Source organism: Podarcis raffonei, chromosome 8 (assembly GCF_027172205.1).
Source record: "Podarcis raffonei isolate rPodRaf1 chromosome 8, rPodRaf1.pri, whole genome shotgun sequence".
Taxonomy (NCBI): domain Eukaryota; kingdom Metazoa; phylum Chordata; class Lepidosauria; order Squamata; family Lacertidae; genus Podarcis; species Podarcis raffonei.
The window spans coordinates 49,569,643-49,586,464 of record NC_070609.1 but is presented as its reverse complement, the minus strand read 5'-3'; the positions used below and the strand labels follow the sequence as shown (position 1 = coordinate 49,586,464).

The 16,822-nt window shown below is 41.7% G+C and overlaps 1 protein-coding gene across 5 annotated transcripts in view; it reads right to left on the bottom strand.

Moving 5' to 3' along the window:
• Positions 1-16,822, bottom strand: part of BANP (BTG3 associated nuclear protein) — a 163,590-nt gene that overhangs the window by 91,196 nt on the left and 55,572 nt on the right. For all 5 annotated transcript variants that reach the window (XM_053399945.1, XM_053399948.1, XM_053399949.1 and 2 more), the window contains exon 7: positions 10,810-11,049. In XM_053399945.1, the coding sequence (XP_053255920.1) occupies positions 10,810-11,049 (240 nt within the window). The remainder of the gene's footprint in view (positions 1-10,809; positions 11,050-16,822) is intronic.

Genomic DNA, 16,822 nt, shown 5'->3' with positions numbered 1-16,822 from the left:
TGAAAAAAAATTTGCAGGAGATCCTACCATGTATTTCCCGCTGTCTCATCTAATTGCACTCTATGGTATTCTCAACCAAGATAAAACACCTTTTAAAAACAAAACAAGTACCTCAACAAACCTATCACTAATGTGCCAGCAACTTGCACATTGTCAAGTCTATGACTTCCCAGTCTGTAGCAATAAATTAGTAAACAAACAATGTTTATATTTTTAAAGGAAACCTGATTCAATTTTGACATCTCAGAATTTGTAGATGGAAAAAAATGAGGAAGATATTTCCACCCCCCACTAATTTGTGTGTGCTCTTGCTCCCGCCCCCCATAAATATATATCTTAAAAATGTAAAAGCCTTCTTGAGACATCCTGTTACATAAGCTCTTTTCCACAGCATCACAGAATTCCAGCTGGATGGCAAAAGCCACCCTATGTGCCGCCAAGAAAAACTAACTTAGGAATCAACAACACAAATTTCTCCCCTTCCAAAGGAGCTTGCGGCCTTGGAAAGCCCTGGCGTGACAGAAAACCAATGGATACATAAAATTATTTACATTTTGCCAACAATGGTACCAGCAGCTCCAACTCTTGATGGTTTAACTCTTTCAGGGTGACAAAGAGAGTGTGTCTGAAAAGAATGGGCAATGTAACTTTCTGGAATTCAATTTACGAGTGTTCATGAACTCATCACTTTCCTTGAATCACGCAATGCATTTTCCAGATGAGCTGTACATTAATTCTCACGCAAGGCAACAGCTCGCATTCAGCGGCGAGACTGTTTTTCCTCTCTCAATGACAACAGGGATTAAGTGATTCCAGGGATGCCTTCTAACTTCTAAATCCTATAAGAGAAAAATCACATGCCAGACACTACAGCCATAACGATCTGGCACAAACCAGGATGCAAAGAAATTCATCCACCACTCTTTTCCCACCTGCTTTTTCATCCACAGAGGAAGGTAGGAATTGCAATAAGAAGAGCCCCATCCTGTCAGGTACCCAATAACTCAGTCCCTGTCCCTCTGCTGCAACAGAAGGCAAGACAGGAAGAAGCAGGAGGATGACAAAGTCTACGAAGGACCTAGCGCTACTTGCTATAAATCATATACTCCAAGCTCTGCTCGTAGGTATGCAAAAATGAAAACTAGGCAATTAAAACTGGAGTTGTAATACAACCACTTGGATCTCTTGTAGGTGCACAAAGCATTTGACAGTGACCCCTACCACCTGCAAAAATGAGCTTCTTGGCCAGGACCCATATCTTGAGGGGCTCTTGCCTCTCCAAGGGAAGAAATAGCTACAGTTCTGAACCAATGATCAACCGCTTAGTGTCTTTTAAGATATCACTATGCCTACACTGCCAAGGACATTTCACCACTTGGCAGTACGAGTGTTCATTGTAAATTAAAAGGCAGAGAGTCAGTGGCTGGATAAAGTTTGAATATGGCAAAAACAACTGAAAAAAATAGTAGGTTTCCAAAGCTTGAAAGGAACACACTGTTGTACTGTACGTTAGCAAACATCACCATAAAAAAAAAGATGCACAGCACACGTCACTGGGAAGATTGAGAAGGGATGAGAATCCCAGCAAATGAGGAAAAGGTTGTGCAAGCAGTAAAAAAAGATGGGCTAATGGGCCACTGTAAAGAGGTTGGTGTGGGTATCCAACTAGTGGGACAAGCAGAAAATAAGAGACTCAAAACTACACAGACACCCCTCAGAACACATCCACATGCTGTAGCTGCTTTTCCATCAAAGCAGTTTTCACAGAACTGCAGAGATATGAGATGGTGATGAACAGATCGAGGCAAGCATAACAATGCTGTTATGGCTTCCTAGATTTTGGTCAGGTTCTGTATTAATGGGGCTCAATCCCTTAAGAAGATCTCCAGCACAAGGACCACTGAAATGTATAGGAGTTGGGTAAGTTTTTCTTCCTCTCTTAAAATACTAGAACTCAGGGTCATCCAGTGAAGCTTATTGAAAGGACACACAAAATGCTGTATAGCATACACTTAATTTATCCAACTGAGTGCCACATTTAGACAATTTCATGAATTTGACGAATGGTCTATTCATGGCTCTTAGTTGTGATGGTTAAATGGATCCTTCCTTTTAGAAGCAGAGTATCTCTGGGAACCAATTGCTGGGGAGCAACAAGAGAGTGCTGTTGCCCCTATGTCTAGATGGTGGGTTTTTTTCCTGGAGGAATCTGGTTACCAAGAGAACACTGGATTAGATGAACTCTGCTCTGATTCAGAGGGGCATTTTTTAAGTTATTAAGAGCACAGTGGTACTTACATTAAACCTGTATTGAAACCTCCTTGGAACATGGGAGAACCCAATTTAAAACCAACTGGGAGAGAGCACTGAAGAGCAAATGAAGCCACTTCGGGACAATCTCACTGGTGAAAAGTGATTTTATGAATATAAATTATAATAAATGTTTTGGAGCAAACCATGTTTAAGACCACTTCTATCCATTTCTTGTTTTTCTAGGAACTGAGTGGCTTCTCGATATAATATTCTGCATGATTTAGTGGAACAATATTCTGTTTGTGACCAACAACCAAGAAAACTGCTAGTAGAAATAACTAGAGAGTTAAATTCATTTATTTTGCATTCTTGAATGATGGACAGCCTGTGGTAAATGTGCGGGGGGAGGCAAGGGTACAATGCACCACTGCCAGTTATTCATTTCCTTATATTGCTCTGCTTGTTTCAAACTGCAACTAGCCAGTGACACCATATGGAAGCAAGAACAGAGGGGCAAAATGGGAAGATGCCAGACAGCAATGTTTAATGAGTTTACAGGGGTCAGCAAACTTTTTCAGCAGGGGGCTGGTTCACTGTCCCTCAGACCTTGTGGGGGGCCAGACTATATTTTTTGGGGGGATGAATGAATTCCTATGCCCCACAAATAATCTAGAGATGCATTTTAAATAAAAGCACACATTCTATTCATGTAAAAACATGCTGATTCCTGGACCGTCCACAGGCCGGATTGAGAAAGCGATTGGGCCACATCCGGTCCCCGGGCCTCAGTTTGCCTACCCATGGTTTATATCAAGTTGCCAATCCATATGGTTTTCCTCAGAACTACAGTTGGAGAGAACATGCAGCGCGATCCTGAGCATGTTCACTCAAATGCAAAGCCTGCTGGATTCCAAGGGGTTTTGGCATGCAGAGGGCTGCGGCCTTCATCATTTGCATCTATCTTTTCCCCTCGCCTTGAAATGTGTGACTGCCTCCCTCCATATGGCAGGACTGAACTGATTTACAAAGAGCTGTTTGAAATTGAAGCCAGGTTCTGGCAGCTTCAATAAAGAGGAGAAAGTGTTTGCAGAGAAGCACCACAACAGCAATCCAGGCTCCTCGTTCAGGGCAGTTGGCTGTACAGATGTTGGAGCCGGGAGTTTGGATGCTTCAGTTCTGGACATATGGACCAGCTGACTCCTGCAAGCCTTGGAGACTTCCTCTTCTGAACACACCAAAGATGCAAGATGCTATTCACAAAACACTTGGGCTGTTTTATGCCTCATTATGACATTGCATATTTGAAAGAATTAAGTTCAAGAAAAGCAGAGTTCACAAATTTGGGCTGACCTTAGTGGCCAACACCAATCTGTGGTCACCTAGACCATGAGCCTCATACACGAGGGGAAAACCTTGTCCAAAAATGCAGCAAAGAAGCAGTAACACTCTCTTGCTACCATTGCTAACCCTAAGCTTAGAGCTGGGAGTTGTGACACTGGTTTGTTCCTGGAATTGCGCTGTGTGGAGATGCAAAAAACAAGTCCCACCTCCCTCTCCACCTCATACCTCCAAGTACAGTGGAACCTTGGGTTGTGAACATGATCCGAGCAGGAGGCACGTTTGCAACTCGCAGTGCCATATCGGCGCACACACATGACACAATTTGGCACTTCTGTGTATGTCCAAAGTGCAATTTAGTGTGTCTGCGCATGCACAAGCGCCAAAACCTGGAAGTAACCCGTTCCGGTACTTCCAGGTTTGGCGTGTCCGTAACTCGAAAACGCGCAACCCCCACAGCATTCGCAACCCCAGGTATGACTGTACCAGGGAAGTCTGGTGCCAATACAAACCCCAGGTTTCCAGGAAGCAGTAGGAATGTCTCCACAATTGCACCCAGTGCCTCTAAAAGACAGCCAACTGCATAATAGAGAAATCCATGCCTCTGCCCCCTGCCCAACCCCAAAGATGGGAGTAAACATAGGGCATGGCAAGCTTGCAAAAAAGTGGTGGAGCACTCACCATGGTAAGCAAAATTGTAGATCCCTAAGAATATGTATGGACGCGGGTGGCGCTGTGGGTAAAACCTCAGTGCCTAGGACTTGCCGATCAGATGGTCGGCGGTTCGAATCCCCGCGGCGGGGTGAGCTCCCGTCTTTCGGTCCCAGCTCCTGCCCACCTAGCAGTTCGAAAGCACATCAAAGTGCAAGTAGATAAATAGGTACCGCTTTATAGTGGGAAGGTAAACGGCATTTCTGTGTGCTGTGCTGGTGCTGGCTCGCCAGAGCAGCTTTGTCACGCTGGCCACGTGACCCGGAAGTGTCTCCGGACAGCGCTGGCCCCCGGCCTCTTAAGTGAGATGGGCGCACAACCCTAGAGTCGGACACGACTGGCCCGTATGGGCAGGGGTATCTTTACCTTTAAGAATATGTATAGAGAATTGTAGAGAAAACATATTATTTATTAAGTCTGTAATATTAGAAATGGTTCCACACAGATCCAGCAAACCTTGTTGAAGCTAACCCAGTCTTGCTAGATTTGGAATGTCAATGAAAAAAATCACTATTAATTTTAAGTATGTTTTCAGCATTAATGTTTCTGGGCACTCATGTATAACTTCATACACTCCTGTTCTTTAAAGAAAGTTGGGCAGGGGGTCCCCAAGCCCAACAGGAAGTAACTTTCAACAGTTCATCTGGTGTGAGCAAAATAAAGATTTGTTCAACAATTTGGTTAAGGATACTTAATGAGCATTTGAGTAAAACAAGATAGCAAGTTCAACATGAGAACAGCTTTCATTTTTGGTTCCGCAGATGGAATCCAAGTGTTCCGTGCACAGTTTTATTAGTGGTAAGGCTCAGAAATGGCAGGCACGCCCGTTTCCTCTGGCTCAGCTTGGCTTCTTATTACAGTTCATCAAGCAGAGGCTTTTGTGGTGAGCCTCATCAGTTTCCAGATTTAACACCTGGCCCAGGGATGCTTAGTGGAAAGCAAGGGAGTAGGAACAACTCCCCAGGTTAATAGCAGAAATATGAACATTATGAGTTACAGCATGCGCACAAATAGATTTTTATTAATAGAACTCTGGTTGAGCAGAACAGGCAACAAATGTTAGGACTTAACAGAAACTACCATCAAGTGCAGAGCAGAAAATGAGGCTGATACTTGGGTAATTGGAAATGAATCTAACTGAAACTGTGATGCACTCAAGGGTGTCTGACCTAACAGCCTTTTTTTGGGTGAAATGAATATTATTATTATTATTATTACTACTACTACTATTATTATTATTATTATTATTATTACTATTTTATTATATGCCATCCATCTGACTAGATTACTCCAGCAATTCTGGGTGGCTTCCAACAAAACAACTCACCATATATTTGCTATCTAAGCTTCGACTGACTGGCTTCTTATATTACAATGTATGCAAGAAGCCTGGACAGTGGGCAAATAAACAGATGGACAATTTCACAAGATGGAAGAGAACACTGAAGTGAATATTCTATCAAAAATCAAGCAGGATTCAAATGTGTTCCCCATTAAATCCATTTGGGTGGTCTGCAACTTAGCAGAAAAGGAGTAGGGTACTTCATCACCCAACTCACACCTCTTCTGAGGAATGCTCACTCCCAATCCACTTGACATTGTTTTCATATCTCTAGGACAGCTTGCCTATCTGTGAAAACATTATCTTTTCTATTGTCAGCTTTATACTATACAGTTCTAAGCTTTATACTATATAGTTCGATCCTCCCAAGATTTTCCCTCTTCTTTTTTATGCTATCCTGATGTTTTAAACAAGATCAACATTAGAAGGAATAGTTCTATAGTACCTGCAAATCATACACCCTTAGATGAAGTTCATTCTGATTTAACAGGAAGAACGTAGAAACTTATTTTCCTTGTTCTATTTTGATAGGGTTGCGTAATCTGAGTTTTAGGTTGCAGCAGTCTGTCTGGCTACTTTAAACACTGATGGGTTCCAGATGAAACACACCCAAGAGCAGATGAATTAAGCCGATAACAGGTTCAATATAGAGGGCCAGGCTGTTATACTCTGTTTGACATTATACAGATTATTATTAATAATAATTTTATAAAGATGCATTTTAAAATTTGATATTTCTTTCTGCTCTGCTGACAATAGCTGTTCTGTGTTTCTGATGTCCACTTCTGGAATTTTTCAGCACCTTTGCCAAAGGAATTTAACTTTTTGTAAATGTCCCCTGGGGTGGATGCCAAGCATGGCTATCAAGCTCTCTCTTAGTGCCTCATGTCATGCTCCCTGTAACACCCCAACCTCTCCTTTAATATACCCTTTCCTACTCCTTCGTTATATTGCTGAAGAAAGCAAAAGTGCAACACCATGAGATAACTACTCAGAATTTGATAAAACTTACAACTGCTGATTTCAGGATCCTCCACAAACTCCCCCACCCTTTCCCTTTTTGTTATGAAGACCTCTGAAGTATGTATGCCATGTACAACATGAGTGACATTTTATGTCCAGAGGATTTTGCCATGGCCCATCAATAAAAAAATGAACGGCCATCCTCTATATTGCCAAGGAGATAATTTAAAATCTCAGCATTATTTGTTAAGTGACTTCCCCTGTACCAGAAGCAACAACAATTCCTTATCAACCTCAACTTTTCTAACTAGCATCTGGAACACTTATCTAAGCAATATTTATTTTAATTTAAAACATTTCTATCCCGCCTTTCAGTACAAAAATACGTAACATACACCAAAGGGAAGCGATAAAAAAAACAAAAAAATAATAATCAGCAGTCAGAAAAGCTGTAAATAGCAATAAAACAAGGAGGAGAACATTAAAGTAGTATATACTAAACTGTCAGGATAATAAAATTATCTTCACCTGATGCTTGAAAGCTAATAAAAAGTCAACACTGGATGAGCATTCCTGGAAAGACCATGCCTCTATTGGGGGTGCTGCCACAAAGGCAGCCCAGCACCTGGAAAAGAGCCACTGATGCAGGCCTTAGAGGATGGTTAGCTACACTTGGGAGCAGGTGGTCCTTAAGATACTCCAATCCCAAGTTGCATAGGCAATGTATCATTTTCTTTAAACATTGAGGCTGGACTTTTTTAAAGGCACAAATTTGCAGTGGTTCTTGTCAAATATCAAAATATCCAAGCCTATATTTTCAATTACACATATACTCCTAACTGCTGCCTATCAGATTTCACCCCCATCCCCAAATCCCCTTATTTTAGTAGCATTGATGTAACGAGTTACTAAAACCATACTGTTTGCCCGAATCATACAGACATCAATTAATTGCCCCAAAGTTTCTCTCTGCAACCTCCACTGCCATTACAGCAACAACCAAATGAAAGCATATACCTCAAGAAGATAAATGCTTTGTGGGAAAGCTTATGCAGTATATCAAGAATTTTTAATAAGCATATTTCCCTGAGTTTGGAAAGTGTGGCTTCAGAGTACTATATACTTTTCAAAATATTTTCTATTAAATACAGATTTGGTTGGGGGCTCTTTTCCCAGAAGAAGGAAAGGGACAAAAATCTTTCCACTGACAAGCTGAAAGAAGAGACTTGAGTAAAAGGCGACTTTGGCAATCACACTGTGTGGCTGGCATTTGGTGATGACATTCATTCAGCATCCAAGCTGAAAATAGCATGGTGGGAGTGCCATTCTAGAGAAAGGTGCAAAGTAGGACCAGACTGACCCACATACAACTTGAACATGTCCATTATGGGTCAGGAGGTCCAGAGAGGGACCAGTACAGAAGAGGTTCCCAGGAATTATGAAGAAGAAGAAGAAGAAGAAGAAGAAGAAGAAGAAGAGGAGGAGGAGGAGGAGGAGTTGTTGTTGTTGTTGTTGTTGTTGTTGTTGTTGTTTGGATTTGATATCCTGCTTTATCACTACCCAAAGGAGTCTCAAAGCAGCTAACATTCTCCTTTCCCTTCCTACCCCACAACAAACACTCTGTGAGGTGAGTGGGGCTGAGAGACTTCAAAGAAGTGTGACTAGCCCAAGGTCACCCAGCAGCTGCATGTGGTGGAGCAGAGACTCAAACCCTGTTCACCAGATTATGAGTCTACTGCTCTTAACCACTACGCCACACTGGATGCTTCGACTTCCATAATATTCAAGTGGTATTTTCAGAGTTGTTGGTGGATCTCCCACTGCCCTTGAAAATGGTATTTGAACCAAAAGTTGTAACCAGAAATCTTCCAGCACATGTTGCCAGATCTCTGCTGGAAGCCAACAGTCTTGTCTCATTCCAAAACCCAATGTGCATGCACAATTCTGATGGAAACAACAGCGTATAGAGTCCAAATACCAAACCCTGGCTTGCGCTAACTGTGATTCAGAACCCAAACCATCGTTTTGAGCTTCTAGGTGTACAATAAACCATAGTTTAGAGCTACTTGTCTGCTTTCATTTTCCCATCTATCAGCACTCAGTACTGTACAGTGGTACCTCGAGTTACAAACGCCTCAGGTTACAAATGCCTCAGGTTACAAATGCCTCAGGTTACAAACTCCACTAACCTGGAAGAGTTACCTTGAGTTGAGAACTTTGCCCCAGGATAAGAACAGAAATCGTGTGCCGGTGGCGCAGCGGCAGCAAGAGGCCCCATTAGCGAAAGCACGCCTCTATAGTTAAGAACAGTTTCAGGTCAAGAACGGACCTCCGGAACAAAATAAGTTCGTAACTAGAGGTACCACTGTAACGGCTGAAATTATAGTTTGTCAATGGAGGCATCACACCAAACATTAGTTAATGCATGGATAACAAGCCCACTTCAAACCATGCTTTTTTATTCTAGTTTGCTGCCCAATTACAAACTGTTGTTTCCCAATTCAGACATCATAGCAAAACAAAAAAAAATCTTCATTAACCATGGTTTGGTGTGATGTGCAAATTTAGTTAGTGGTTTCCCTTTTCCCTGGGGCAAGAATAGGGGACCTATGACCCTACAGATATTGCTGGACTGCAACTCACATCATTTCTCCTATCATTCCCAACCCTGTCCTAGGAAAAGAAGAGAGCCATAGCAACCTTTACGTCTCCTCCTCTCAAAATGCAAGAGCAAGGAATGAGGAACTACAGTGGATAAGGGGTCAATGAATACACACAACAATTACAGGGTGGAAGTGGGAGCTACGTGCTCTTGAAATTCACCCTCTCCTTACTTAGTATTATCCCTGCTGTGTTGCCTTATCAGGTAACAGACTGTTCCTTGCAGGCCTTAATCTTCCTCCTCCCTTGATTGCTTGGGGGCATTCCAGGCACCCCTGTAAAAACCTGAACCCTACCTTCCAAACCTGACTTTGCATTCTTCCTAACTAGCAGAACTTAACCACCTCCTAAGTATTCATTCCTAGCTGGACAGAAAACACAGACTTCAGCTCTTAAGAGGGTTTTATTGTAGTTGTATGTCAGCTTAAGTTTTTCCTTAAGCAGAGGAATATATAGTTTTACGAGCAGCAGTGAAATTTGCTCTAGTCCTGTGCATTTCAACATGAGCAACATTCAATCTTTTGAAATGATGCATGTGGAAAACAAGAATTAAATGAGCTTGTCCTGTTTGGATCTCTGTTTCTGATCAGCTCAAAACAGAGAATGTATCTGCTTTGACTGCTTTGGCTGCTGCTTCCAATCTGTGGCTATCCTGAATACTTGAGCAACATCTGTGTTTTGAGATGCAGCTATTATTACTACTAGGTTTCATTTTTTCAATCACCTCCTCCATCAGGAATGTGTGCTACACCTGGGTATGTTCTCTAACTGCAAGCTAAAATGAATTCAGAGTGACACCATGAACCGAAACAGGACTTGAGATGCTGCTACAGGGGAGCCATTGAGTGCATTACAACCCTAATTGGTCCTTGAGGAACTTGCCTTTAAAAGAAGCTAGCAAAACATCTGCCTGGAGGTAAGGGGAAACAAACCAGTTTCCAACATCTGCAAAAATAGAGAGCTGGAATCTGATCATCTGAGGCAGCTGAATCCTTTAAATGTGATTCACTGATTTCAGAAATTACAAAGCAAACCCCCTGCATAGCCACCAACTTCTGATGCTTTCCACAGCAGCAGGTGGGAAACTGATACGTCATGTATGCCCAGACTGATGAAGTCTTTGGTCTAGACATCAGCCACACAATTGCTAACCCATAGCACACATCACCGCAAGGCAGAGTTGGTCTCAAACTTCCTCCCAGTCAAGTCCGATACATCTTCCAAACAAATTTCAGTGGGACTGGTGCAGAAATGTCAGAGTGGTTCTGGGAGACAACAGCCATTCTGCACCATCATGACAGGGCTACTGGCAAAGGTCCTCTGTAGGCCTGGACCGTATGATACTTGGAAAGAACCCACTGAGCAATACAATAATCACACATGAATACACCACACACACAAACAGAAGGAAATAGGAAAACATTCTAATCTATATTTGCTACATATCCAACTTCATCTGTCTCTCTGAACTGTCCAAGAACAAATTGTAAAGTATGTACTAATGGCAGGAGTTCCAAATTCCTAAGGGAACGTATACTTACAACGGATGCCGTAAATCATGAGAGGATCTAGTTGTTTCTTCCCATGCTTCCCCTGCCCCGAAAGGTTGGAGATGGCCTGGATTTCCCGGTGAAAGAGGTAATCAAGCAGCGTCAGCGCCATCTTCTCAGCAGTGCGGCAGTTGGTGCTAATGTGCAGCATGTCTGCTGGCGTGATGGGGCAACGCACCCGCATCTCAGGGTTGATTTCATCTCCCAGCCACGTCCCACTGGGATAATCCTCTAAAAAAATACACATACAGGATATTTTATATCACATTATTAGAGAGTAGCCAGACTCTTGATATTTCCCATTCCCCCCTAGAATTTTTGGGAAGCTATGATAGCATGTGAACTAATTAATATTTATTATTCTTGTTTCTCGCATTTCTATCCTTCCTTTCCACACAACTGTAGATCCCCAAACTGGGCAACAACAAGAAAAAACTCCATGTAAAATTATATTTAAAACATTTTTTTAAAATACTGTGTCCTACAACATATGTAGGGGCACAGGTTCCCCAGCCCTGTGCTACATTAAAGAATCACAGCAAGCTTACATGCTCCCCCTCACTCTCCTTGCAGTTGCAAGGAGATTAAAAGTTTCCACATTCACTTTTAAAAGTATTTTCTGTATTGCTTTAACTCAGGGAACCACTTTTTATTATTTATTATTATTATCACCAGTGAGAATAAGACACACGGGGACAGAAGTAAACTTGGTGAATTCTGCATAACACATTAGAAATTGGAACTCTTTGCAGAGTGACATTTTATAAACGTTCTTCAACCAGTTCAATGATTTACAACATGTCTACAATACACTAACATCCCCACTACTGAAAACCACTTTAGAGATAAACAGAAGTCGCTCACTGCTCAGAGCTGTCTACAAAAAACTGATGAAATCTTAGTCAGCAAACGTAGAGATATGAGTCACAATAGTTGTGGGAACAGGACTGTTGACTCAGCAGGAGCTGGGAACAACTTGGAAAATGCAGCACATGAGCAGCAGCAAGTGGCAATTTACTTGATTAATTACTAGCAGGGTTTATTAAAGGAAGTCACTCAACTGGAACCAAAGCTCCCAAATGGAAATGGATTTGCATTTTCTTTCAGACTTACTGAATGGGAGCCTGCATTATTTCCTAAACACGTCATTTACCAAATCGGCAGACCCCAGCACTGAAAATGAATCACCATAGTTCATCTCCCAAGTGCATCTGAAAGCTGAGGTCATCAAAAGGAGCAGAAAGCGTATTTTATTATGTCGGCAAATAATACTTATAAGTGGCAGGGACAGAGGAAGAGGACGGCTTATTCTCAAGCTACAGACACAGCAACTTGGCTTTTATTTCAAGACCATTTTTGCCTTATTTTGCACACAGTCCTGATATTTAATATATAATAAGTAACTCAGCTGAAGAAATATGCTTACTTCATTTGTCACGATTTCGCAAAAGGAGCAGTATACATAGGAAATACGGTCTTTTTACTCCAACTTTATATTGTCAAGACCAAGATGCAGAATGAAGGTCCATGGCAGAGCCAAATTCCTAGGACCGTTTTCTCTCCCTGTCCTACAGTTCCTGCTATTATTACTTTCTTCTTTTTCCTGCCACCTCCATACCACACACTGTCAATGCCTACTTAATATATTTGACTGCAGTCGACTGCAGTAAATTGATGATGAGAGAAGGTTGCTCAAAATGCTCAAGAAACTGGAGGTTCTCCTTGCAATGAATGGCTGAAGTATTTAGGGGTCTTTCCCCCTAAAGTTTGTACAGGGGGTGGGGGGAGATGATTAAGAGACATGATCATGTTTTTTGCAAAGTAATGTATGATGTGAGGAAAGAGGATCAAAGTTCTTTTCTCACTCTTTAAAAATACAGTACCAACATGAGTTTGACCAAAATGCGGGAGGCAGTGGAAGACAGGAGCGCCTGGCATGCTCTGGTCCATGGGGTCACGAAGAGTCGGACACGACTAACAACAATTAAATTGACTGGCAGTAGTAAATTCAGTACAGAGGAAAGTATTTCTTCAAGCTACAGAACTATCTTATGTGATTCACTGCCAACAGAATATGGTGGGCTGCCAATGGCTTTAAATGGGGTTCAGATAAATTTAAGGAAGCGCAGAGGTCTATCTATAGGTAACAGACCTGACAGCTAAAATGGAACCTCCCCCTACCCCCCACCCCCGCTTACAGGTAGTTTCCCTCTAAATATCAGCTGCTGGCAGTAGCGGGAGGCAAACAGGAGCAGGGAGAAAAACAGCCTTCATCTGGCTGGACATAGGCAGACCACCCCATAAACACCAAGACACAAATTCCTGTTTTTCATGCCGATCCTATTTGAAAGCTCTAAGCCATGCAGAGTTCAGATGGAGGAGCCTTTTCCAGGCTAAATGCACATGCATGACCCCTAAAAAGCACAATCTTTATTTCCTGCCATTGGCTTGAGTTAAATGGCCTGCATTCTGTTAGATAGCATGCCAGGAAGAAAGCAATAAACGTCTAGCCCAAGAGGCAGGCCTGATGCTCAGGATCATTTGTCTAACACCTCATCAAAGGCATAATGATGTAACTATCAGTAGATCCAAGTTTAACACAGGTGAACTGTGATAACATGAAATGCTAAACAGCTTTTGAAGTCTTCCACTAGATTTTTTTGCTGGAATTGTTTTTTTTTGTTTTTTAAAGAAAGAAAGCATCCCTCCCCCCAATACCTTTGGAAGCCAACGTTTGGAGTTTGGGATGTTGGACAGGAGTGCTGGGTTCAAATCTCTTAATCTCATCTCTCCATCTAGATAACTAGAATATTAACAACCAATCTTGAAGGGTTGTTGTGAAGAATTTTAAAAAATTCAGCCAGCCACTAATTTCAGTGGAAGAGAGTTACAACTGCTAATATTCTTCAAACCATTATAAAAACCAATACCAATCACTGGTGTTTCAGGCTAGGAGAGTGCTATCTACACCACTGGCTCTTTGCTTCCCCCTCCCCTCAGCCCAAGCCAGAAATGACCAGCACTGAAACTTCTAGCTCAGTCAAGGAATCCCCAGACCACTTGGACTGGTCACAGAGATGCAAGTGGCTTCCACTGGCTTCTTTTGCCTACCTTCTCCCTAGACGAAAGCATAATAGCTAGACCAGTTTGCATTTGCAGTGTAGTTATAACTGCAATAATATACTATTACTGCCACTACTTCTTTGCTACTTTATCCTGAAACTTTCAATAGCCTCTCTTTGGCTCAGTTAAAACAAGATTGGCTTGAACATGTCACACTCTTTAATTTTCCCAGGTCAAGAAAGCTGCATTTGAAATGAAGTCTTTTGTGACAGCAGACAGGGCTTCAGTACTGGAAAATGCCTAGAGTTAAAATAATGCAGCCTGACATAAAAGTGGTTTTCTTTTTTCCAGCCCTCAGTTACTTCTATGAGAACTTGCTGCTCAAATTATAGGAGAGGAGGGAAGACCTCTTCCCTTTTGTAAAAGGAAGACATTGCTTGATCTCCTCGGCTTAGAGTACACAAGCTCCCAGAATGTACAAAAGACACAGGGCATGCATGAAAAGCATGAGATAGATGAGGCATTCCAGCAGGCTCTACTATCTTTAAAGCATTTAGCTAAAGAGGGAGGAAAGTACCCATCAATCATCATTTTAATGCTTGCCTATGCCACACACCCCCACGCGTGCACACAGGTTCCGCTCAATCTCAATCCTAGGTCAAATGTTTTATTTCTGACCCTGTTCTACTGCACAAAGAGGAAAATCATTTGCTTCACAAAACCGATCCTTCCAAGAGGAATTAAGTTTACTGCGCTCTCACTTACAAGTCAGGCGGCTACCTGCTGCGACGCATGTCTGCAAAGGTGGGAGGAATGGGGGTAGTCAAAGAAACATTTGTTGCTGTGGAAAGAAACCATCAGGGATAACCTAAATTCTGGATAGATACAAGACTTGCATCACCAAAAACAGCCTTTTAAGAAGGCTTTTCCTACATCTGCATGTGCACATTTTCTCCTCTCCTAAGGAGATTGTTGACCTGGCCTTGCTACTCACTTTAATCCACCAGGAAACATTCCCTTAACTTGTCTGACATATGAACATCACCAAGATCTAGAAGGAAAATTCCAGAGCTGTTTTCTCACTTGAGGTGCCATCAATCAACTCTTTAAAACAAAGGGAAAGCCAACTAAACACTTGCCCATGTAAATATTTAGAAAATTAACTGGTTCCATTTGTCAAAACAGTTTTTATTTATTTGATGAACCAAAGCTGGGTGCAAGTCTGGCAGTCAAGCTGGTAGTTGCACCAGAAAGGCAGAACACAGAAATAATCTTAAACAAAACACTAAAAATATAACACCACACAATTAAATAATCTCTTGGCAAAATTGTAGATCCTTTTTTAAATATAACATAAACTGCCATCAGCCATTCTTTTTTCCAATGAGAAAGTTTAAAACATTGATTATTGTTTGAGAGAACCGATCATTAAGGATGTCTATCCTGCCAACCTAGCAGTTTGAAAGCACGTGCAAGTAGATTAATAGGTACTGCTCCGGCGGGAAGGTAAACAGCATTTCCGTGCACTGCTCTGGTTCGCCAGAAGCGGCTTAGTCATGCTGGCCACATGACCCGGAAGCTTTACGCCAGATCCCTCGGCCAATAAAGCAAGATGAGCGCCGCAACCCCAGAGTCGTTCGTGACTGGACCTAATGGTCAGGGGTCCCTTTACCTTTACCTTTTAACCTTAGACCAGCAAAACCTGAACTGAAAGAGTTAATGGGTATTTTCAGCGAAGATTGCCAGTCTAGAATTCCCAAGTCTATAACATAACTCTGCAGATAGAAAGGCATGTAGGTGGGAAGGACAGAGTTAAAAGGTATGACGGGTAGATTTTGAGGCTAGCAGGTTAGCCAAATAAAAGCATGAGTTGGTTTATTTTATTTAACTTATTTTTGCCCTGCCTTTTCTACCCTCAAGGATATTAAGTTTAGAACAGCCACTACTAAGCCCCTTACTCTTTCTAGCTTAACCTGCACAGTGATAATCATCCTTTGCACATGCTGCTACTCCAGGTGTTATTAAAAATAAACAAACAGAAAGGAACCCCTCTTTAAAACCATTACCAATTTGTATGTTCCTCTTGATCTGAAAACAAACATAAAGCATTTAAAAACAAAAAGGGAATCTTAAGAGAACAGTTTGGCCGGAAGAATTCAGTTTCTTTGGTTTTATTTGGCTTTTGTATGTCACTGAGGAGTTAAAACAAACGCTGTTCTTATTGCATTCCACAAACCAATGTCAACTAGGATTTAGCTTGAACTTCACTTCTGAGACACAAGAATTTGGGATGGAGTCGAAGGGGGAGGGGAGCAAGAGACAGCCAAAATGCCAATATTTAAGAAATCAGGAGAGAATGCTTTTTTCTGATGTAGCAGAAGTCACAATACTACAGGAATACAAAGCGCTCATGATTTTGAATTTGTATGAACAGATCACACACAAAGCCTGCCTTTGTCACACAGGATTATTTCAGGTTGACACCGATCATGATATTTGTGCCAAACCTTTTACACATGCGCAAAATCAAAAATGCTTTACAAAGTACTTTACCCCAAAAAAAACCCCAGCTTATTTTGTTCTCAGAAGCTCTTTTCCAGTATGTTTCACTCTGAAAACCTTTTAAAGCACATAGAACTAAAAGTTAAACTCCCTATGGTTTTTCCTGAGCTGCTAAACTACATTAATAGTGCTGATTTTCAAAAATAAAACAGCACCTTCACTTTATTCATGCACACACATTTTTAGTGCAGTGCCTCATGAGCAAACATTTTTAGTTCAATATCATCTTTCTTTGAAATGTAATAGTCCTTTCAGCTTCTTCTTCTTTTAAATCTGTTTAGACTTTTTAAATACTCCGTTTAATCAAGCATAATAGAACTAACAGAGATATGTTTTTCTTTGGGACACTCGTGTGGTATAAACAGGATAGGTCGTGCTG